Source organism: Strongylocentrotus purpuratus, unplaced genomic scaffold (assembly GCF_000002235.5).
Source record: "Strongylocentrotus purpuratus isolate Spur 01 unplaced genomic scaffold, Spur_5.0 spur5_scaffold_17, whole genome shotgun sequence".
Lineage (NCBI taxonomy): Eukaryota > Metazoa > Echinodermata > Echinoidea > Camarodonta > Strongylocentrotidae > Strongylocentrotus > Strongylocentrotus purpuratus.
The window spans coordinates 6,386,083-6,410,780 of record NW_022145602.1 but is presented as its reverse complement, the minus strand read 5'-3'; the positions used below and the strand labels follow the sequence as shown (position 1 = coordinate 6,410,780).

Sequence of the window (24,698 nt, the reverse complement as noted above, 5' to 3'; positions counted from 1 at the left end):
AGATACTATTGTATCAATAATTGGATAAATAGTTAATATTAGTAGAATAATTATATTCAGTTTTGGGAAAATTAAAATGTAAGATCCTAAATCGCTCGTCCTTTTTGGTATAGATTCCCCTTCAAATACAAAAGATCGTCGAAGCTGATGAATATTCATGATTTCCTGGTGACTTCATTCACAAAAATGGACACGTAGGTACGCTATACTACTACTGTTGATGTCGCGTGCATTAACCGTATCTATCGATAAAATTTGGCCGGTACGGTTTAGGCAACGCGCCAAATACACCGGTACATTCTATTCAGTGCGACTAGAGCGAACAGAACCTACGCGATGATCGAGGAAAGATTTGAGTGCAATATGGATCATAAAATTGCTGATAGCCCTGATTCAGGGAAATTTTCTGTGTGTTTAGACTTTTCCAATTCACATTCGGATTCATCAGGATATATTTTAGGAACAGAACGAGAAAGAAAGCCGGTAATAAGGACTTTGGTAAGCCTCGTTTTTTCCGACCATGTGGCGAAAACTGATCCACCTTTTTTCACATTTTGTTGTGTGTTCCAGTTATGAATTACATGTTCTAGTTGTATTTTTACGTACATAATATCTTAAGCATGGTAAGTAGTGATAATGCATTTAATTTACCACTTTGGACAATCTTTTTTTTCATTCATTCCCATTTTATCATTCAATTTTCATCGCCCATGGCCATGCTGGCACGCGGTTTCCTTGAAAAATTTTAGGGCTTGGTTATGCAGTCTCGTATTGACTGTGTGTGTTGTGTGTGCATTGCCTGGTGTTGCCAATTTGTATTTTGTGAACGTGCATGAAAAGTCAGTAAAAACTGCGGCTAATGGATAGTCATGTGATAATTGAACTAATTTAATTATATCTAATATCTTAAGATTATTTCTGACTTCTGCACAACACAGTAATGAAAATTGAGCAATTATCATGATTTTTGATCAGTATTCCGACCAGTGCAAGTCTAGATTGGCAACGTAGATTTGCACCGTAACTGCGCGCCACATTTGAACGGGTGAATTGATCTAGCGCGAAAATGATGGTAGGCCTACCAAAATCAAAACAAAGCCGAATTCTGTTGGCGCGGTATTTGTATCGTCGAATCCAATTTTCGATGTTTGATTTTGTCATACAAAGAGGGCAATTTTTCAACCAATCTGCCTTTGCATATCTTTCAGTCTATTTTAAAAACTTATTCTGATATTTAATACAAAAGTGAAAGTCAATCAAAATGAGAGTTTTAACTTGAACTTTTTAAAGTTGATGTTGAATTTGAAAATAAAAACTGAATTCTGAGAATGGGGGTCGATTGTATTTCCAATTTCGATCTTGGATCTTGGATTCTTTTACTTACTTACTTACTTACTTGGTATACTTGGTAGATTAGCCCTCTTTTCCTAAGGGAAGGGCTCTCAGTTGACTTTTAAAAGTCGCCACTGTAGGTGCAGACACTACTTTTTCTGGTAGGTTGTTCCAAGGTTGGACCACTCTGTTAGTGTAAAAGTGGCCAGTCAGTTGAGTTCTGGAACGTCTTTGGAACACTTTTCCTCCTAAATACTCCGAAGAAGAGTTTTGACTGGAGTTGGTGGAGCCGGAGGGTGGACGATTACATTTTGGAATAAAGTTCTTTAGTCCTAGTAATATTAGTAGATCTATCATCTAACTGCATTTTTAAATGAGAGCGGGGTCCGGGGAGGTTTATCTACTTACTTACTTGGTCTTGGTAGCCTATACTTGATAGATTAGGCTTTTTTTCCTAGGCTAAGGGAAGGGCTCTCAATTGAATCTTAAAAGTCGCCACTGTAGGTGCAGACACTACTTTTTCTGGTAGGTTGTTCCAAGGTTGGACCACTCTGTTAGTATAAAAGTGGCCAGCCAGTTGAGTTCTGGAACGTCTTTGAAACACTCTTCTAGAAATAGAATGCCCTCTTAATTCCGTATTTGGGTGGGAGAAGAATCTTTGTGCTGGAGTTGTGTTTGGTCGATGGTTGCTTGTTGTAGGTTGTTCCATGTCTTTACAGTCCTTGGGAAATATGAGTTGGCATAGACGTCCGAGTTGGTGTGGCGAATTTCAAATTGGTTGGAGTGTCCTCGTCTACGTCTGTCTGGCTTAGGGTTGGTGTGAGATTGGTAGTGGATGTCGAGTTGTCCCTTGATCATTTGAAGAGGCAGGTAAGACGGTGTGCTTCCCTTCTGTCTTTAAGAGATCCCCAGCAGTTGAGTTGGTTGAGTAGCTTGGTAACATTGGTGTCCCATCCGTAATTATTGGTGACAAAACGTGCAGCCTGACGTTGAACTTTCTCGACAGCATAGGTGTTTTTGGCTGTATAACAAAGCTTTAAAAAAAAAGAAGCTTAAAATCAAAGCCCTTCTTCCTCCTCTTTCAAGTTCAAAACACAGATTTGCATGTTTGAGGTAGTCTAATGTCAAAATGAGGTTTTTATTTTAGTCCAGCAATGCTAGATTCTAGTGAACGTTGGTTGCTGAAAAACACGAAAAAGCAGGGGCAATTAATGGCTTAGTTTAAATAGACTAGTATTGGTACATGTATGACCAGGAGATCATGGGTTTGAACCAAGTTGATGCGCTAGTGCCATGCCCTTCGGTAAGGCATTAATCCAAATTACCAAGTCCCTCGGAGAAGAATTGTCATTTGTGAGCCATCTGACAGAATGGTTGCTTACATAAAATACATACATTACAGCATAGACCCCCTACACCTGTGACCTGCTTTCTTTAAGCAGTCGGGTAAAAAAAAAAAAAGAGGAAAATGTATTTTAAAAAGTAAAAAAGGAATTCAAACATTTTGTTTGAAAAACGACCAGATTTTAAGTCTGTCAACAGTAAGGAAGTAATATTACATAAAAATTGCCTCACAAAGAAAGAAAAAAAAAAAGACAAGAGGAAAATATTTACTTTAGAAAATATTGCTTCTTGCATTCTTCTTTTTTCAATATAATAATTTGGCAATTAGTCGTACATGTAGGTCTACTTGATTATTGTTGCCAAATGCTGCCCTGGGTTTGTGGTGTCTGGACTCGATAGAGTCGATAGTTTGCCTCATAAAATGATTTTGGTATTAGTATTAGATCTAAGACAATATTCTTCACTAATCCTACCAACCAACAAGTAATATTTTTAAAAATTGCACTTGTTTAAAGCCAAGGCATCTATAAAATTACCCTTTTAATACATTTTTTAATACATTCTGATTCTGAAGTACATTTACATGTAACTATTTTCTCATAATAGAAATGTACATGTAGTAATGCTCAAATTCACATGTTGTACATGTCTACAGATACATACACTGTAGAAATACATTTCAAAAAACAAAAATAACACTGTGACTCTAACGCTCAGAGAAAGATATTTTTATGAAGCAAATTCTCATCTCTCCACTTTTCACCATCAGAAAATGTATTAATGATTAATTAATATGGTTAACCATTTCCATTTGTACTCTATGTAAAGATACCTGCGCACACGTGTGTTTATTTTGTTTGCAAGTGAAAGTATTTAGAAAGACATAATGATTTACTTTGAGTTGTATTTGTTGATTATTGATTGTTGATTGTAAAACAATTAAAAAAAATAATAATAAGCAGAAAAACAAAGTAATGGAATGATTAAATGAAGTGCATGGGACTTGGGAGGGATTCTTTTCTGGAGAATTCTTCAGTAGTAACCTGAAAAATAGATCTGTTAAAAAAACAAGAGAGTAGACCTAGAAGTATACATAGAAATCAACAGTTCAAAGGAAAAAAATGTCATACTTTGTGCAGGAAATCTAGAAGAATCTCAAGAAGAAGGGGAAAAAAAGACAACCCCCCTCTCCTCCAAACAAATTAAGAAACAAAAAACAAGAGAAAATTTGTCTCACTGCTCACAGTGCACCATATCCAATGCGCATGTACTAGCTGTTGATGTCAAACATTGAATCCAAGCAAAAACAGTCTAGCTCCCTCTCTAGTTTAAGACATTATACTACATGCTTCCAGACTCTGTACAAATCTAAAGAGGCAACCCTTGTTTATAATACATGCTTGTTGCTAGAAGCTCTTTTGGATTTTGTCATACAAAATTCCTCTTCTCTCTTAGTATATTATTAATTTTCTGTTTTTCATGGAGGCTTTCACTTTTACAGAGCCCATTAAATTTAGAGCTTTCCATTTGAATCCTGGATTTGGATTACAAAAATCTCTGCTCCAATTTTTTTTTTAACCAAGTGATCAGCGATCATAAATGTAGCATGACCATATTTTATTTGATCCTAGGAATTAAAAAGAAAAAGGAAAATTGATATTTAAAATCCTTAGATTGGCAAATGTTGAAGGTTCAAAATCATTACATTACCATAATAATCAGCCATTTAAAACTTTTTAACCAAGCTCCTACAACTACTGTACCAGTGTATTTGTTTTCATTTTATTACAGCAATGTAGCAGTAAAAGAAAACAAAGTTTTTGCCAATTTTAAGAACAATTGTGGTCAATTTAACCCTTTAAATAATTCCTGTCCTAAACTACTGTAAGGTGATGGAAAAAAAGCACATCAACACCTCACACACATGTTTTCAATTTCATCAGTTATCTAACATGTACCAGCACCTACCCAATGATTGCATGTAACAATGAATGCATACCTTTCCATTGAGTGGTCTAGCGCCATCTACAGTTACTGTACATACAGGTGCCCAGTCCATGTATACCTGTACAGTAACTTTTCTGTTTAAGATGTTAAATGTAGAGCCTCATTGAACAGAACTTTTTTGTCATTGTATGCAACCAACTATAAAATTACAAGACCTTGTGTGTACATGTAAGTGTATGTGATGTGCATTCAGTGACATGCTGTAAATGTACATGTAGGGCAATTCCACGGTAACGGAAGGACACTCAGACAAGATTTTTGAACTTCAGGTTCATACTAAAAGAACTGTTTTATTAGTATAAGATGTGAAACAGTACAGATATAATACCTATATAAGTGCCTTTAATTCTCCCCCAAAAAATTGTCATTATAGTTAAGTAGTTTAAGAATGTGCGTATTAATTATCTCGGTAACGGAAGGACATAAAAATGGACATGGTTTTTCCAGTTAATTAGTGTTTATCCAAACTTTGTGAAGTTGATGAAGCTTTCCACTTGACTGAAACACATTTTGTTCCCCATAGTTTAATACATACTAATAAAACATTTCTTTTAGTATGAACCTGAAGTTCAAAAATCTTGTCTGAGTGTCCTTCCGTTACCGTGGAATTGCCCTGTATTACTAGAATGTAGGCATGTAAAGTACTGGTATGAGAAAGGTTTGTGGGATTCCTTGTCAAAGTTTTGGATACAAAATTAACTTCAAAGAAAAGAATTGTACTTAAAAGCAGTCACAACTCACGAGCATTTTCAATTCGTAGTACATGTATAACATTAATTATTTAGTTTATTGAAAAAACAAAAAGAGAACTCTGGAGCAGAAGTTGCCCTTTAACTTTTTGAACATTTGGCAGGATGACAACATCTTTGCATTGCTGCAATAATGTTGTTTTTCTGTAGAAAATCACATTTCTAAAGAAGCCTTTGGCCTTGCAACATTATCTAGTGGCAAGGAATGCACATGAGCAAACAATAAACATACATTTCGGCTTCATTTTCCGCTAGCCTTTGCAATATTTTCTAGTGGAAAGTTGAATGATCATTTTTGAGGTGCACTCTGGCGTACATCATACATTTCGGCTTCCTTTCCGCTAGCAATTGTAGAAAATAGACGACGTGGGCTGAATTGATGCCAATATTTCTTCGATGATTGATCTGATCTCTTTCAAATACCGTAGTTGAATATTATGGGATGTACTTGAAGGTTTGATAATGGAGTGTTATTCTGGTTTCTAGACTTCAAAATGATTGCTACATGTATAGCAGAGAAACGCCCCCATTTCATCTAATCTTGGTTTACAGACTTTTTATTTCCTCATTTATTGATTTAAAAATATTTATACAGGATGACAATCAGCCAAAGCTGTTTTATTGAATTATTGGGCCTAAATTTGATAACATAACACAGCGATAAAAAATGCTATCCTTGCGCTATCAAGCGACTTGTATTATAGGAGAGAACTTGTGTCACTAATATTTGAATTCACTATACCTGTAGTCTGTATGTGGAATTCTACCTGTGCCATGAACTGTTCATTTTATGGTTTTTGTTTTTGCCCTGTATATTTTGAAAGAAACATTTTGGTCATGAATTATACAAGACCGCCTGTCTTCAAAGACTGCATTTTTTGTTTCCCTTGAAAATGGATTCTCATTGAAACATGAATAAAGGAACCTGTACAGTACATAAAGACCACCTGCCTTTAAAAGACAACTTTTCTTGGCTCCATTGGGTGGTCTTTATAGACAGGTTTCACTGATTAAAGCCAGATTTTGTTTCAAATGGTAGACTATGTTATAATACACCTACAGTATCTACAGATAAAGTTGTATTAAAGGACATCCATTTTGACCGCACAATGTCTTTTTCGAACCCCATACAAGAAAGCAACCAGCGTCATCATGGTCCGATGACCAAGCACAACTCCACATATAGTCATAGCTTGGCTTGAGCTTTGTAATAGCTCAGGAATCCTCCTCCATAGAATTGGACTTTTGGTATTCCTTTCACGACCACACCAATTCCAGAAGCAACCCATTGTGTTGCTTGTTCGCTTCATTGTGTAATGAATTGGGTCAGAATACACATGTGTATTGTGATAGGTAAATCAGCCCACGCACATAGATAATACCCCTTTAACTCTTCCAAAACACACACCCGTGATATCTAGCCAATCAGAACGCAGGGAGACAGAAGTTTACCAAGTACAATGGGTGCGCCCATCCCTATTTTGGCTTGGTGTTCAGTTCAGTACACAGTACCATTACAAGTTTACAACACAGGAGATAGCAGATTCACCTGGTTGTTTCATTGGGTGCAGTTTGTAGATCTAGTCTAGTTTTGTCTAGTTTCGTCTAGTTTCAACCGGAAAGCCTATCTTGACAAAACTTTTTAGAAAAAGCATCTATTCTGCAAGTTCACCAACTTCAGAAATAGTTTGTACATGTATGTGGGTCTACTGTTGTCTCCTCTGGATGTGAAGTTACTGCTATTTCACCGAAGAAATTCCAAACTTTCATTTAAATCGAACCACATGTTGTGAACATATAGTTTCTCAAGGCTGACTTGTTCAAGACACTTCAGATCTCTCGCTCCATCAGTGATTTTGGACTAATCTTTGATTTCGGACTAATCCGTTACTCTTGACTGGGAGCTTGTTGAAGACATCTTCGTTTCTTTAGGAGAAGTTTTGAGAGAGTTGTGATCTCAAGATGAGTACCGATAATGTAGCGTTCAGTCCTCCTGACGAGGGACCGGTCACCAGTGGTAATGGGACGAAAAAGGTAAGACTTTGGATTTGCGTTGTCCGAAAAGTTGGGAGATTTGGTGAAAGTTTGAAGGATTTGTGAGAGGCTTGTTAATGGTAGAATGCTTTCCTCTTGTGTTTCTTACATGTAGCTATTGGTATTGTAGAAGGATGTACATTGTAAAGATGTTGCTTTGCAATTACTAATGGATATTTGAAAAATCTGAGAGAGATATTGTTGCTGAAGAAATCAGAGAGAGAGAGAGAGAGAGAGAGAGAAGAAAGAAAACGGAAAGGGGATTTATACAAAGAGATTGATGAGAGAGAGAGAGAGAGAGAGAGAGAGGAAAGAAAAGGGAAAGGGGATTTATACAAAGAGATTGATGAGAGAGAGAGAGAGAGAGAGAGGAAAGAAAAGGGAAAGGGGATTTATACAAAGAGATTGATGAGAGAGAGAGAGAGAGAGGAAAGAAAAGGGAAAGGGGATTTATACAAAGAGATAGGATGAGAGAGAGAGAGAGAGAGAGAGAGAGAGGAAAGAAAAGGGAAAGGGGATTTATACAAAGAGATAGGATGAGAGAGAGAGAGGAAAGAAAAGGGAAAGGGGATTTAATACAAAGAGATAGGATGAGAGAGAGAGAAGGAAAAGGAAAGGAGGGGGGGGGGGGAAGGGGATTTATAAAAAGAGATAGAGAAGGACAAGGGAGAGGAATAGTGGATTTATAAAATGAGATACATGTAGGATGAGAGAGAGAGAGAGAGAGAGAAGGGAAAGAGGATTAATATAAAGAGATACAATGTATGATGAGAGAGAGAGAGAGAGAGAGAGAGAGAGAGAAGGAAAAGGGAAGAGGAATTAACGAATAGTGGATTTATAAAAAGAGATAGGATGAGAGGAATCCGGGCTACATGTAACTCGCCCCAGGGGACATCTTGCGGATTCTAGTGGATTTATAAAATGAGATAGGATGAGAGAGAAGGAAAAGGGAGAAGATTAGTGGATATCACTGGATTTATAAAACGAGATAGGATGAGAGAGAAGGAAAAGGGAGAGGAATAGTGGATTTATAAAAAGAAATGGGATGAGAGAGAGAGAGAGAAGGGAAAGGGGAAGAGGACTTGGGATTTTTTAAATGTAGTTATTCACTCATGCAAGTTTCTTGATTTGAGTTATTAAATTTTAACCCTCATTGTAATGATAGAATTTCCTTAAGGGAGAACATTGTGGTATATACAGTACATGTAACTCGTCTTAGATTCTGATTTAAGAAAATAACGGTTGATAATGATAGTCTGCATTTCACGTTGCATTGGCTTTCTGCTCATGAATATCATTTTACAGATTTCCTATGTTTAAAGGTAAAGACCAGTTATGGTCATGCGATTGCATTGTGAAAGAAACGTGGAATCGATCAGAAAAGGTTGATCATCTAGCATCTAGCACCTGCAAGGTTCTGGAATCATCAAAATGATAAGAAATTTGGCCCATTCTTCGTAAAGTTACAAGCACTATACACAGAAAGATGTATATGGAACTACCCTATATCTCTCACAGACCATGAAAGAAATAAATTTACCAAATATATCAATTAGTTGGCGGTTTCCCGGCAAATTTTTTATCATGTATTAGTCAAAACATATTCTTTCACATGATTGGCAATGAGAGCTTCCATTTCATTTTTTGAAATTGGGGCGTTTCCAATACTGGTCTTTACCTTTAAAAAAAATGTGATTTTGACAAAATCCCCTCCTCTTCAGTCAAAGTGCACACTTGTACAATGTAGTAAGCCTGTAGGTGAATGAACAATTAAAAAGGGTGCACCACTGCACGGATACATGGACGTATTGTTCTCCGCCAAGAAGCGGTAACAAAACGAAAAGAGCATTCCGCGGTTAAAGTTAAACAAGGACATCTACACTGTACACCTGTAGCTGCACTGCTGCAGTGTACGGGTCGTTGAAAGGGTTCCGGTAACTTTGTCTTAGAACCTTTAAAAATAATCCTTGATTTAGCTCATGCTGCAATGATAATTATAAACCTTTATGTCAGTCAGGAACTCCATAACTTTTACAAGCCGATCGCCTGTCTGATTATCAAGATATTAATGATTGGAATTACAAATTTTGAAAACCGTTCGCCGAATGGTTTTCATAACACTACAGTCTATTGGGGAAATGAGTGTGGTAAAACCGGTCACTCAAAGATTTTTACTTTTTTTGAGGCATTTCTTGATCATTTTGAAGCGCGATTTTTTTAGGGCTTCAATATTACACCATCTCACAGACATTGGTAACATGTAGGACCGTGTATCTCAGATTTAACAATGTTAAACGATCCCTTTAACAGCCAGAAAGTAGGTAGCACCGTCGCAGGAGAATTGTCTTTTGTTGTAATCATCAAAACAAGTTGTATGTTTGGTGTTATCTGCGACATGTAAGTGCGTGGATGTTGTTGAATGAAATCAATTGATGCAGAACTAATGCTCTTTTGCCTCTTTAACAATAGAGAATACCAAAGCCTGGTGATATTTTCAAATTCCAACCAATCTGTTCTCCAGGGATCTGTTACCCTTTGTAAGTCACACCGAATTATATGGAATAATACATGCAGTCACGCATGACCCGGTGTGACTGTGCAAGGGCTTACTTTTATTTATTCCCAGGGCTAAGTTCCACATAACTTACCATTGATAATAACTTTGCCATCAATGGTAACTACCATGAAAACCTTGATTTTTGATTGGCTGTTGAGCCCTGTTACCATGGTAGTTGCCAAAGGGGCCCAGGAGTGATTCTGGAGGATTAAAATCTGTGAGCTTTTTTTTGTGTGTGTGGGTGTGTTCACGTTGAAAGCATGAATTACGCGATATTCATAACGTTTTGATTCTGGTAGTGGGACAAGGTAGACAACGTGCCACTTTCGCAGATGGTAATGTCACCATGTCGCAGTTCACTACGTCGACGTGACAATCGAAAAGCCCCAATTGATAAACGGATGTCATGCTCAAGGAACTCTCTCATCTAGCCTAAAGTTTATGATCTCATCTTGCTTTTCCTGAACAAATTAACAACGCATTGAATTTCTGTCCATCTTTTCATCTCCACAGAGCGATGAGTACAACAGGAATTTCCTCATCTAGCCTAAAGTTTTACGATTTGTATCTCATCTTGCTTTTCCCGAACAAAGTAACAACGCATTGATTTTCTGTCCATCTTTTCATCTCCACAGAGCGATGAGTACAACAGGAATTTCCTCATCTAGCCTAAAGTTTTACGATTTGTATCTCATCTTGCTTTTCCCGAACAAATTAACAACGCATTGAATTTCTGTTTGTCTTTCTATCTCTACAGAGTGATGAGTACAACGACATTGAGTTGAAGGATACCCTACCCGCAAGTACCCCAAGAAAACCTGGCTACGATGTTGACGATACGCTCAACAACACTCTCGATATACCAGAGGAAGGGAAGGGCCAAAATGTCGGACAATGCTGGACTGTAAGTGTCCAAATGACGATATGAATAATAATAATAATACTATTTCGAGTTAATATTGGTAATCTCTAAGCACTTTACAAATATATTTCTTCACTCCCTGCATCATAAGTTTACATTAAATGTATAAATCAATTTGTAATTTTAACAAGGATTTTGATCGATGTACATATATTTAATACAATAACACTGCAACAAGCAAGTTTATAACCTACATGTGCAAATATTAGGCTTAAGTTGGCATGGTTGGCAAATAATGATTCATAAGCTATTAGCAAATATATCTTTACTAAGTAGATATAGGCAGCCATAAACTTGATGCTGAATGCCAAGTCGTTAGCTTGATGCTAAGTCCCCTTTCCTGCCTTCTCTTTATTCTCCAGCACCTGGACGGCGTTTTCGATGTCGTCAAGGAGTTCTACGGCGACCACAAGAAGTACTTCCACTACGCCTTTGGCGTCGTGGCTCTCGTCCTCTACCTGATCTACCTCGTCTTCTCGTGCATCTACGACTTAGAGGGCGCTACAACCCTGCTCGTCATCACAGGAATTGCGATCGTGCTGTACGTGTACAACGTCGTCCAGAACCTCTGGGGTCAGCAGATCTATGAGGCTGCCATCAAACCCGTAGAAAACGCCATGAACAAGAGCTGGCGCTACATCAAATGGTAAATATTTTGTTTTTATGCCTCCGCCACCGAAGGTGGTGCCGGAGGCATCATGTTTTCGGGTTGTCCGTCCGTACGTCCGTCCGTCCGTACGTCCGTCCGTCCGTACGTCCGTCCGTCCGTCCGTCCGTCCGTCCGTACGTCCGTCCCGTTTGACCGTTATCACAATATCTCAAGAACCATTTAAGATTTAAACTTAAGACTCGGGAATAGTATTTATCACCATAGGAAGACGATCTGATTAGATTTTGGAGTACGTAGGTCAAAGGTCACAGGTCACAAAGGTCAACTTATGAAATTCCTTGTATTGAGTTTGTTAGCGCGATATCTCAAGAACCATGTGAGATTTAAACTTCAAACTTAAGGATAGTATGTATCACCATAGGAAGACGATCTGATTAGATTTTGGAGCACGTATGTCAAAGGTCAAGGGTCACAGAGGTCAACTTATGAAATTCCATACATTGAGATTGTTATCATGATATCTCAAGAACCACTGGAGATTTAAACTTCAAACTTAGTGATAGTGTGTATCACTATAGGAAAACAATCTGATTACATTTTGGAGCACGTAGGTCAAAGGTCAAGGGTCATAGAGGTCAACTTATGAAATTCCATACATTGAGATTATTATCATGATATCTCAAGAACCACTGGAGATGTAAAAACTTCAAACTTAAGGATAGTATGTATCACCATAGGAAGACGATCTGAGTAGATTTTGGAGCACGTAGGTCAAAGGTCAAGGGTCACAGAGGTCAACTTATGAAATTCCATACATTGAGATTGTTATCATAATATCTCAAGAACCACTGGAGATTTAAACTTCAAACTTAATGATAGTGTGTATCACCATAGGAAGACAATCTGATTAGATTTTGGAGCACGTAGGTCAAAGGTCAAGGGTCACAGAGGTCAACTTATGAAATTCCATACATTGAGATTGTTATCATGATATCTCAAGAACCACTGGAGATTTAAACTCCAAACTTGTTTAAATTGCTCTATGGCGGAGGCATCATTTTCGACTGCGCGCAGTCAAAATTCCATCTAGTTTTATTTTGAGATCAAATGTCCCATAATTCTCTTTCATGATCATTGAATCCCTGCCACAGCTCTTATGACCTGGGGCAAGGTATTAATCTTGACCTAATCTCTCAACCCAAGTGAAGTAACATAAATGAGTACCTGGTACTTGGAAGCAAAACAAATCTTGAATGTTTGATCGCCATGAAAGGTTGGCTATAGCTGGGTAATAACTTAAATGTTCAGTGGAAAGTAATCTGTATACTTGGGAAAAGGCACTTGAAAATTAAACTTTCTACTAACTTTTACAGTGAAACCGGTGTAGAAAGACTGCCCCAAAGAAACCCACATAGAATGGTCTTTATAAACAGGTGAACTTAAAATACATGTTTCAATGTGAAACTGTTACATGGGAAAGAAAACCAGTGATCTTTCTAGTCTATACAGGTCGTTAAAGCCGATTTGACTGTATCAATATGTCCTCTTGTTTTTCCTCAGGCCTTTCTTCCTTGTTCTCATCGCTGGCCTGGCGGTCATCCTCTACTTCCTGACCCGTGACAACCCCGATCAGCTCATCTCCTTCTCCGGCCTGGTCATCTTCATCTTATTCTCTTTCATCTGCTCCAAGCATCCTAGACATGTGAGTTATTTTGTGTTATAAGATGATGACGTGGATCCTATTGAAATGATTGGTTGAGAGCGTACACATGACCAGGCATTATTTATTTTGCCAAAATTTTGATAATGACTGGTCATATTCAAATGCTAATGACTGGTCGTTATTAAAAATAATGTTATAAAACACCATTTTATAAAACAAATAAATCATAATAACAAATAATACACATCATTTTGTTGGGGCATTAGTAAAATTGCCCACACTCTGTACCTTCAAGACAGTCCAAACACCCTTGGCTACCGCCTTGGGCGTGTTAGACTGTTCCAAAGGTACCTTGTGTGGGTAATTCTTAGTAATGCCCTCACTGCTGTGTATTATTTGTGTATTTTCTACCCTCTATATGGAAAGGAAATTTTGTAAGACAGATGAATGTCTGATTGGAGGCATTTTTTCTTAGTGCGAAAATGATTGAAAAATCAACTCATGTTTGATCTTTGCCCTCTGACCCTACAGGTGAAATGGCGGCCTGTGATCTGGGGGTTGGCCCTTCAGTTCCTTCTGGGGCTGTTCATCCTCAGGACCAGCATCGGCTTCGCCATCTTCAACTGGATGGGTAACCTGGTCCAGACCTTCCTCAGCTACTCCACAGCCGGTTCCATTTTCCTCTTCGGAGATCTCTACTACCAACATTTCTTCGCCTTTGCGGTAAGTGAAACCTTTCTTTTAAAAAAGTGGAAGTTTTATGTTACATCGCTGCCGAATGAAATGTGCTCGTCACAGTCTGATACAGTAGAGCCGGCAGCGATTGATTTTCTTTTCACTTTTTGTTCTTGTTGGTAATGTTGATCGATCAATAAAAAAGGCCATAGTGTCTCCCTCGATCACTCTGACTGTGTTTGAATTTTAATCATTATGTGCACCATCTCCCTCTGAAAGTATTCGAATTTTAATCATTATGTGCACCATCTCCCTCTGACTGTATTTCAATTGTAATCATTATATGCACCATCTCCCTCTGAATGTATTCGAATTTTAATCATTATGTGCACCATCTCCCTCTGACTGTATTCAAATTTTAATCATTATGTGCACCATCTCCCTCTGACTGTATTTCAATTGTAATCATTATGTGCACCATCTCCCTCTGACTGTATTTCAATTTTAATCATTATGTGCACCATCTCCCTCAGACTGTATATCAATTTTAATCATTATGTGCACCATCTCCCTCAGACTGTATTTCAATTTTAATCATTATTTTCACCATCTCCCTCTGACTGTATATCAATTGTAATCATTATATACACCATCTCTCTTTGACAGGTGTTGCCGATCGTGATCTACTTCAGCAGCGCCATCTCCATCCTCTACTACCTCGGTGTCATGCAGGTCGTCGTCAAGAAGATCGCCTGGATCATGCAGCGCACCATGAAGACGTCCGCCTCAGAGTCCCTCAACGCAGCTGGAAACATCTTCATCGGACAGGTAAGTTTAGTATTTAGCAAAAAAAATGTGGTGCCCATGAGTGACTTAGCTCTGGAAAGTTCTAAAAGAGCTCTGTGAAACTTGATTAGAACTTTGGTATTTATAAACGCAACAATAAACTTTGAAAGTTTGGCTAAAAATGTCCTTGTTTCTCGCTTCTCTTAGTTTCTTTTACCATCTTTGTTTATTTCATGATTCCAATTTAACGGTTGATTTCCCTTTTTTACTTCCATATCGTCAATATGACTTAATACATTGAAACAATTTTGAGGGCTACTTTTCAAGCTTGCTTGCATGAAATAACACTTTAATTCGCTTTGCAATGAACTCTATGCCATTTTGGCGGGGCTCTTTTTGGCATTTTGGGGGCAAATTTGCCCCAAGCCCCCGTGTATTTTGTTCCTTGCGTCAATATGACTAAATACTAACTTTGAATTGATTTTCTATGACTTCATCCTCCAGACCGAGGCACCCCTCCTAATCCGTCCCTACCTCCCTCAAATGACCCGCTCGGAGATCCACGCCGTCATGACTGGAGGTTTCGCCACCATCGCTGGGAGTGTGCTCGGTGCCTTCGTCGCCAACGGCATCAGCGCGACCCATTTGATCTCCGCCTCCGTCATGTCGGCGCCTGCTGCCCTCGCGGTCTCGAAGCTCATGTACCCCGAGACAGAGAAGTCGAGAACCGTTACGGAAGAAGACGTGAAGTTACCTAAAGGGTAAGAGTAGAAACATTATTTTTATTTATTATGATTTATTCAGCAAAACAAAGTGTATACAAAAAATTACATAGAAGAACAAATCAAACAAAACAAAGGATGAAAATCATTTTAAAAAAATCATTATCGTGATTCACATGAGCATTTAATAATGAATATCTACGCCACTTGATAAGAGTTCAATTAGTCTATCTAAGACATAAATTCCTTTCTATCCTGTCTGCTGCCCTCAGGGACGAGAGGAACATCATCGAGGCTGCATCGAAGGGTGCCTCCCAGGCCATTCCTCTGGTTCTTAACATCGCCGCCAACCTGGTGACCTTCTTGGCGCTCGTGGCCTTCCTGGACGGAGTCCTGGGGTACCTTGGAGGCAGGGTCGGCTACAGTGAACTCTCCTTCAGGGTGAGTGTACTTTTCTTGTCCCAACCAGGGACTTGTTTCACAAAGCCTTTTTTCAATGACAAATCTGCTGATAACCAATTAGAAGCAAGGATTTCAGTAGCTTATAACAAAAACTGTCATTTGTCACTGATGACAAGTTTTTTTAAACGCCCCGGGTGATTTTACATTTACCCCGATCTTTATTTCATATAAGATGTAGGGTTATGTATAGACCAGGAGGGGGGGGGGGGGGGTGTTTCACAAAGATCCTAAGTCAAACTAAGTCAAAGTTGGTCTTAAAAATTATAGAGAGCCACTTGTAGCCCTTAAAAAAAATATCTTCAAAAGCAAAAATTCAAGTATTTTAGACTTTTCATAAGTTCCACATCAAGAACATGAAATCTCCTTGATAACATAAAATATGAATGATTTGTATCAACATTTTATGCCTTTTATAATAACTTTTACAAAATATTTTCAAAGATGCTAATGGCTTTCCATAATTGTTTAGTTCAACTTAGGATCTTTGTGAAACACCCTCTTGGTGATTCTACACCTTTTTCAACGTGTTTCCCTTGAAAATGGTTTCTGTCCCCAAAGACCACTTTTTGTGTTTCCCTTGGGCGGTCGCTATAAACAGGGTTGACTCTATAAAGTAATGGCACACAAAATATAACAGACTAACTGTTAACTTTTCCTCTCTGTGCTTTCCTCCCCGCAGCTGATCTGTGGGTACGCCTTCAGGCCCATTGCTTTCATCATGGGGGTCCCATGGGCAGAATGTGAGCAGGTCGCGACCCTCATCGGGCTCAAGACCTTCATCAACGAGTTTGTAGCCTACGACGAGCTCGCCGTCATCCTCAAGGAAAGGGCCGCTGGTGCCAGGATATTTTCGGTAAGCTAGACGTAACTGAGATATAAGTTAAGGTAGATATGAATAAAGTTGGATATAACATACATATGAGAGAGGTATAAGGGTCATTCCATAATGTTGGGGCAAAAATTATGATGGTGTCCATGTAACGTAGGTATGAGATCTTCTACTACACATGGAAGATGAAATTGTCTGTTGAAGATTTTTGTGCAATGAATATATGTAGTAGTGCCCTGCCAGAATTGTTCCTGCTTCAGTTGATTTTCTTCAAAATCTTTGCTTTACATGGACACAATATTCATATAACATTACATATCTACTTTGGGTCCATAATATAGATTCACAATGAAGCTTGAGTACTTAATCTAAAGATAGTTGGCTATGCTTTTTTATGCAAAACTCAATTTGAGTAAACAGTGTTACAGTTGATAGGAGACAGTCTCTCACTTCTGGTATGTCACAAAAATTGCCCCAACTTTCTGGACGGACCCATAAGTCAGATACAATTGAAATGAAATTTGGATGTCAATGATATACAAACTGAATCAGTCACTTTTAAGTAAGAATTCTGTTCGAATGGCATCCCATTGAAAAGAAGAAGCATGTAACCTTTCCACTGAATATAATTAAAGGTGTATGAACTTAACTTGTTTAACATAGCCTTAGGTATATGAACTTGCAGGGCAGGAAGAAATAAGTATGGTTAGTACTGTAGGTAATGCAGAAAACGTTTGAAACAAATCTGGAAGAGAGAGAGAGAGAGAGAGAGAGCTCAGATAAGTACAGTCAAACCTGCTTTAGTGACCACCTGTCTACAAAGACCACAATTTTTGTTTCCCTTGAAAATGGATTCTCGTTGAAACATGTACCAAATAAACCTGTCTTCAAAGACCACTTTTTTTGTTTTCCTTGAAAATGGTTTCTCATTGAAACATGTACTAAAGGAACCTGTCTTCAAAGTCCACCTGTCTACAAAGACCACATTTTTTGTTTCCCTTGGGCGGTCGCTATAGACAGGTTTGACTGTACATGTAAGCAGAACAAGTTTAAGAGTTCTGAAAGAGAAATAGATGAGAAATGTAGACAGGAAGAAGTTCAGGTTAGGAATATTTATTCATTTTGTCCATTCTCTCCTTTTCCCCCTCACAGGAGCGATCGGAAGTAATCGCGACGTACGCCCTCTGTGGTTTCGCCAACATCGGGTCCATCGGGATCCAGATTGGCGGTCTAACGCCCATGGCGCCGTCCAAGGCCAAGGATCTGGCCGCTGTAGCCGTCCGTGCCCTCATCGCAGGAACAGTAGCCTGCTTCATGACTGCCTGTATAGCAGGTAAGTTGAAGTTCCTCTGCACTACCCTCGATATAGCTAACGATGCCTAATCGGTGCCCGTTGGTCCCCCATGATTTTCTTAAGTTAATAGAGAGCTGATTTGATGAGATAACCACCTGTCAGTGACCTTGCAGGGAGGTCTAATTCCCCCTGGCCAAACAAGTGCAGACAGGCTTTAAAGCTCTAGGGTACTAAAAGCAATACCACAATGTCCCCTCCAGCACCATCTCAGGTCAGCTGTAGCAGTATGGTCCCGTAACTCACTGCTTCCCTAGCTGCACTGTTGGTTCTCGCATCAAGCCCCCTGCGTGCACATTCCTTGCTTCCATAATTGTAATTGTTGAGGGGGAAAAACAGGCTTTTCATTAAAAATACCAAATTCAAGTATGATAACAAGACAGATATCAATCCTCAATGGCGTTTATATTCATAATTGAATGATACACACCTAAAAACAACCAACCCACCATTTGTATTGCACCATGGTTTACACTCAACTCCAAATTTTATTATAAAGCATTCTTTTGCTCTATAAACTTATATTTTGCTGTTATTCTTAATATTTTCCCCTTTTCTTACACCTCCCATCCAGGTATCCTATTTGTTCCCGGGGAAACATACGTAATGACAACAGCTGCCATCAACGCCACCATGAGCAGCAACGTCACAGCCGCAATAGAGGCAACGACTGCCGCCCTCACAACGTTATGATGAGAAAGGATCGACCTTCGTCGGTGAACCTGTACATTTAGCCTTTCCATAGAGCGTAATCATTTTTTATATCGAGTTGAGTGTGTGTAGGGTGTGTGGGAGTGGTTCTGGAAACGGAACAAGAGATGAATTTTAATGTTATACGAAGCTTGCGTCGAAGTAATAACAAACCAAATGAAGCAATAGTAGAAGTTATTCGGCGGAATAACGAGCTCAAATATGCGATTGATTGAATTCCTTGAAAGGATTAGAATATTTGCCTCAGTGACTCCTGACCTGTTCTTTTCTTTGAGCTGACATGCCCCGATAAGACGTAAAACTGCAAATGTTGTATGTTCTGTATGACAATTTTATTGCTGTTAATATGTCACCGATGTCCTTTGATCCTGACATCATAACTGAAATTATTTTATTTACTCCCCAACAGGAGTAGGGAAAAGAGGTTTGTTTTTTTAATGTCTATTTCTCAGGTCGGACTAATCCTAATGGTCCATTTCGCAGTAAAGCGAGCAAAAAATTCCGCAAGATTTTAATCCTGCAAATTCCAATCATTTTTATCGCCTGTAAAGATAGTGAAATTCTATGCATAGTGCTAATTTATTGAACTTTTTATACAAATCCTTGTATTTAAGCATCTGAGGCTACCCTGTATATAACTATTTTCTTCTGTATTTATTCTCCATCCTTTACCCTTCTTTAATTTTATGACTTAATGATTTAAACAATAATCAACTCCATTTTATTAAAAAAACGTGGTCATTCCTTTTGCTAGGAAAATATAATCAATTGAAAATCTTGATTTTTATCACTGTTTTAGTGTGTGATCCTGCTACAGTGGGTTTAAAACGTGGTGGTCTTGCGTTCGTAGACTAGCCACGAGAAGTTTCTCAGTAATTTTAGACTTTTTTTATAATAAACTTTACTTCGAGCTCTCATTTGATTTTGTTTTTAACACCAGCTTTTTTTTTCACACTTATCATATGTTATGAAAGGTGTTATTTTGTAGGAAGAGGTAGAGCATGGACAATTTTAGACATTTTACATTTTTAACAGAGTATAGAGAATTATAGCTATTTTTAGATTTTTATTGTTCCTTAGGCAACTGATACTTCACGTTTTAAAAAAGAATGGTCTGTTATTGATCATAACCCTCCGTGTATTGCTGATAATCTTCAAAAAGTAACAAGCGTTTGGTGATTTATTTATTCATTTATGTCTATAAACATGTGACTCGGTCTCTGGACAAAACAGACACGATTCATGAAGAAGACTTTGGACCTGTTTCACAAAACCTTTTTTCAACGACAAATGACAAAAATCAGTGACAAATCTGCTGACAACCAATCAGCAGCAAGGATTTCAGTAACGTATAACAGAAACTGTCATTTGTCACTGATATCAAGTTTTGTGAAACGCCACCCTGGACCCCTGCTGATGTTACGTGCCTTTACCTTGAAAAAATGAGCTAAATGTGTATTTATTATCAAGTAATAGACATGTCTAGTTGATCATTGTGTCTTGGAAATATGTCTGCTATGTCTCTTTGCTCACTCGCAAAGTTTGTCCCCTTACAATTTTTAATTGTAATAAAATAGAAAAGATGGGTTTGAAAAAGAAATTATAGATCAGAATACATATTTTCTGCATTTGTAATGCTACTAATGATGAGTTTAATGTAATGAGCATGATATTCAATTTTTTTTTTAAAGGATTGTGATTTAGAGGCAACTTAAATTCATGCATTACATGAAACAGGGTCCCGTTTCACAAAACTTCTTATCAATAACAAGTAACAATAACTGTTATAAGCTACTGAAATCGTGGCATCTGATTGGCTGAGAGCTAATTTGTCATAGGATTTTAGCATTTGTTAAAGATAACAAGTTTCATGAAACAAGGCCCAGGCGTAAAACTCAATACTATTACAAGCAAGAAACTGTTGAGTTGTAAAGTATCCTCTATTTAAAAAAAAATTTAAGTAAATAATCAGATACATGTATACATCAGTGTGTGGTAGCGCTGAGTGAATAATGCAATAAGTTATATTTGTTGGAGATTAAATTCTTTTGGGGGGCAGGGAGGGGGGGGGGGGGGTCAGTAATAAGATGCAAATCCATTGTATGTTTATAAACCATGTGAAGAAAAAAATCCTGTCGTTTCTTTGCAACATTCATATCTATAACTATGGGCAGTAGCTGCCTGGTTAGGTATGATAACCCCAACAGTTCTTTTCAGAACTACCCTCTGCCGAGGTCAAAGGTTGTGACCCAACCTCTGACCCGCCAGGGGGTGACCCCAAAAGCTCTTTTCAGAGCTACCTGTAAATAGTCTATTTATGCAAGGAAATACATGGATTAATACAAAACTTCACATGGTTGTATACACAAAGTACTGTCCACTTGCCTGTTTGTGTCGATTGGCAACCCCATTCTTCCCTCCAACCCCCTAAATAAAAAAGTAAGAGTAGACTTTTATACGTATTCAAGGTGCTATGCGAATATGATATAAGTTACTGGTTTTAGTGATGTCCCTCCCGTTTATTTCTAGTTTCATTAAATTCAGCACTATTTGGCCTTAAAAAAAAGATTAAATTGAGTGCAGCTCGATCCTTTCATTCTAAATATGAAATGAGGTATTGCGGAGTAATTGTAGATGGAGGCGCATGGGAATTTCAATATCATTTCTATTTTCATCATATTGATGATACCTTTATGCCCCTTTAATCTAAATAACAATAAAGAACCATATATTAAATAATAAATTCGGATTGCTGAATATTTTGGATACTGGGAATAAAGCGAGGGGTCACATTTTAATTGCATTGAATTATTGATTAATGAAATTAGTTACGATTCAAAGATGTATTTAACTTCTGAAGACATATTGTGGCATTGTGTAAAATATGTAAGATATGATTGTGTCCATATTTTTGTAACTATTTAATCCTTAATATTATTTTTTGGATGAAATGGCTTACAAAATGAATTTCTCAGAAATTTGTAATTGTTTTTTGTCTCTGTGTTTGATGTAAATAAAAGGAAACAGATGTATCTGTTGATTAAAATAAAGATAAAGTTGCTTTGAAAGATATTTGTTTATTCAGGAATGCTGGTGAGGCAACGAGTGTGAAGTTAAATAGAGAGAGAGAGAGAGAGACGGATAAAGAGACAGACAGAGACAGATAGAGAGAGAGCGAGAGACAGACAGATGTAGAGAGAGAGAGAGAGAGACGGACAGATAGAGAGACAGACAGAGACAGAGAGAGAGAGAGAGAGAGCGAGAGACGGATAAAGAGACAGACAGAGACAGATAGAGAGAGAGAGAGCGAGAGACAGACAGACAGATGTAGAGAGAGAGAGGGAGAGACGGACAGATAGAGAGAGAGACAGATAGAGAGAGAGAGAGAGAGAGAGAGAGAAACAGACACAGAGAGAGAGACATACGTGAACAGATAGAGAGAGACAGACAGACAGACAGACAGACATACAGAGACAGATAGAGAGACAGAGACAAGACAGATCGAGAGAGAGAGAGGGGAGGATATTGTAAAATGGTAGAGATAAATAAAGACACATCCACATTCGGGACGATCCAATCATGAATCAACATACAGAACGTTCTAATTACCATCGGGTCATTAATTTGTTCCTTTTTTTCTCTCCAAGTTGTTTTAATCTCTCTTCCTCACACTGATATGCATGTTTATATATTGAAACCTTGGCCACTTTCTTTCTTTCAACAAAAACACAATTATCCTCGCTAAATTAGTTTACCCTGTCTATCTTAATCTTTACACATTTGCTATATAACCATTTCCAAAACTAATGATTTCCTAGATCTCCTGAACAAGAGTTTTTTTTGTCCACCCCTATCTTCGGGCCAGATTGCGCCATTTCCTGTACCGACTCTCTGCATTTGTATTGATATAATTTCCTTCATGCTGCAATACCTTCGACGCATTTTGGTACTGGTGACTTTCATAGTTGTAATCATAATATAGAGCGATCACGTAGGTTACCCCGTATAATAGCGCTATAAAAAAAGCGGATTATTATAATGTGCCTTTTGATATTATAACCTGGGCAAGCGCGGATCCAGGATTTCTTAAGGGAGGGGGCCCATTTTTTTTTTTTTTTTTTTGCTCCCGAAAATTTGAAAATCGCGCTGGCCGAAAATTCGCTCAGTGGGGGAGGGGGGGGGGGGGGGGGGGTTGGTGGTAGTGAGCACATTTTTTTTTTTTGGCCCTCGAAAATTTAAAAATTTGCACCCCCCCCCCCCCCCCCCCCAACCTGAATATATGGCCCAACCTCCAAAAAAGGTAAAAATCACGTGTTTTTACACGTTTTTTTCTTCCCCTGGATCCGCCACTCAGCCCTCGGAACGTGCATGACCCTGACAGTCACCGCATTCTAGCCTTGACTTCATCCCTCAAAGTTACCTAGATCATCAAAGACTTCATTGACAAATAGGTTGTCATACACAAAGAGGTAACATTTACACAGGATAGTGTTTATTGTACCTGACTGCTAAGAAAGCATAAATGCTTGTAAGTCAGCAACTGACGGCTTTAGGTTCTCTCCGAGGGACCTGGTAATGAGGATTAATATCTTACCAAAGGTTTCGAACCCGGGTCGTCGGATAACGAGACCACTGCTCTACCGACTGAGCTAATGCGGGCAAGCCTGAATCTGATGGCCGGGGTATTATATCTGTAAAGTGCTTAGAGTATTTAGTGTTCTATTAAATAACAGTATCTCGAGTAAATTAGAGTACAAATAGCAACTTATTAATTTAGCACTTTTAATTCGTGACAATTATAATACAGTGTATACAGAAGCGGAGACGAAGGAGGAGGGGATAATAGGGGGCGACGACGCCCTTTGTATATGCTCCTAGAAATTACCTCTCATCTTTTCGTTGCAAAACCATTATAATAAACGCTTTGACCCTATTTTGCCAAATTTGAGTTGAAAAAATAAAAAAAAACGATAACGGAAAAAACAATGGGGTCATAGACTAATCATAACATATAATGGTCAGTGCAAGGTCATTTTACACGCAAATGTTTTGTCCATTTCCCTTTAAGTTTACCCACGCATCACGATTATCTATAATTAATAACCAACATGATATTTTAGTTATTCATTGTATGTAGAGATTTTATTAATGAAAAAGAAAAACACGTAAAAACAGGATTTTCATACATTAATATTGTTCTAACCAATATAATATCATTAATATATAAAGTCATTAGCAGGGGCACATCCAGCCGGCGGCGAGGAAGGGGGCCCAATTTGAGAAAGTAGTACTGTTAGTGGCGACTCAAGGCCGAATAAGCGGGGGAGGGGGGGGGGGGGCTTTGTGATCACTTACTATAGTATAGGCTGAACAAAATAGTATATAAGATCACTAGCGGTTCTGAGAGGAGGAGGGGGGGGGTAGAGGCTCAAGCCATCCCCAAATTTCATTAAGCCCCCCCCCCCCCACCAAATTTTCGCTAGGCACTTAAATAAATGAAAGAAGCACCTCCTCCCCAAAGCCACCCCCAGCACCATTAAACAGTGCTATCAGATATCCCAGATACTATTTATTTTTCGCATGAGACCATTAGGACAGACTGATTTTGGCAAAAACTTAAAGCAGGCCGGATATAAACCTCACCTCATATCCCACTTATCAAGAGCAGTTGTATACAGAGACAACAACAGGAAAACAGCTCAAATATATAGGCTACCCCGCAATTAAATTCATTACTTACCAGATAGGCATCGCAGGGCCATTTTGAAATTTAAAAAAAAAGGGGGGGGGGAACCATTTTGACAGTACAATTCAGCCGTATAGCAACAGCAGTATTCAAGAAAAGAATAGAGAATCGATTTAAAAAAAAAAAAAAAAAAAAATTAAATCAAAATTATGGATGATTAAGTAGAATGATTCACAATATCAAAATAGTCAAATAAAA

General features: G+C 38.3%; 1 protein-coding gene across 2 annotated transcripts; it reads left to right on the top strand.

The window, feature by feature from the left end:
- The first annotated feature begins 252 nt into the window (after positions 1-252).
- LOC574602 (solute carrier family 28 member 3) lies at positions 253-21,810 on the top strand. Of its 2 annotated transcripts, none has more exons than XM_001178521.4 (11): positions 253-498; positions 10,781-10,927; positions 11,308-11,591; positions 13,116-13,257; positions 13,750-13,941; positions 14,560-14,721; positions 15,184-15,440; positions 15,674-15,842; positions 16,543-16,716; positions 17,845-18,025; positions 18,618-21,810. In XM_001178521.4, the coding sequence occupies exons 1-11, from the start codon at positions 337-339 to the stop codon at positions 18,734-18,736; spliced, it is 1,989 nt and encodes a 662-aa protein (XP_001178521.2). In that variant the 5' UTR covers positions 253-336; the 3' UTR covers positions 18,737-21,810. The 2 variants fall into 2 exon arrangements, with proteins under 2 accessions (XP_001178521.2, XP_003730931.1); XM_003730883.3 differs by lacking the exon at positions 253-498 and adding an exon at positions 7,026-7,466.
- Positions 21,811-24,698: the final 2,888 nt, after the last annotated feature.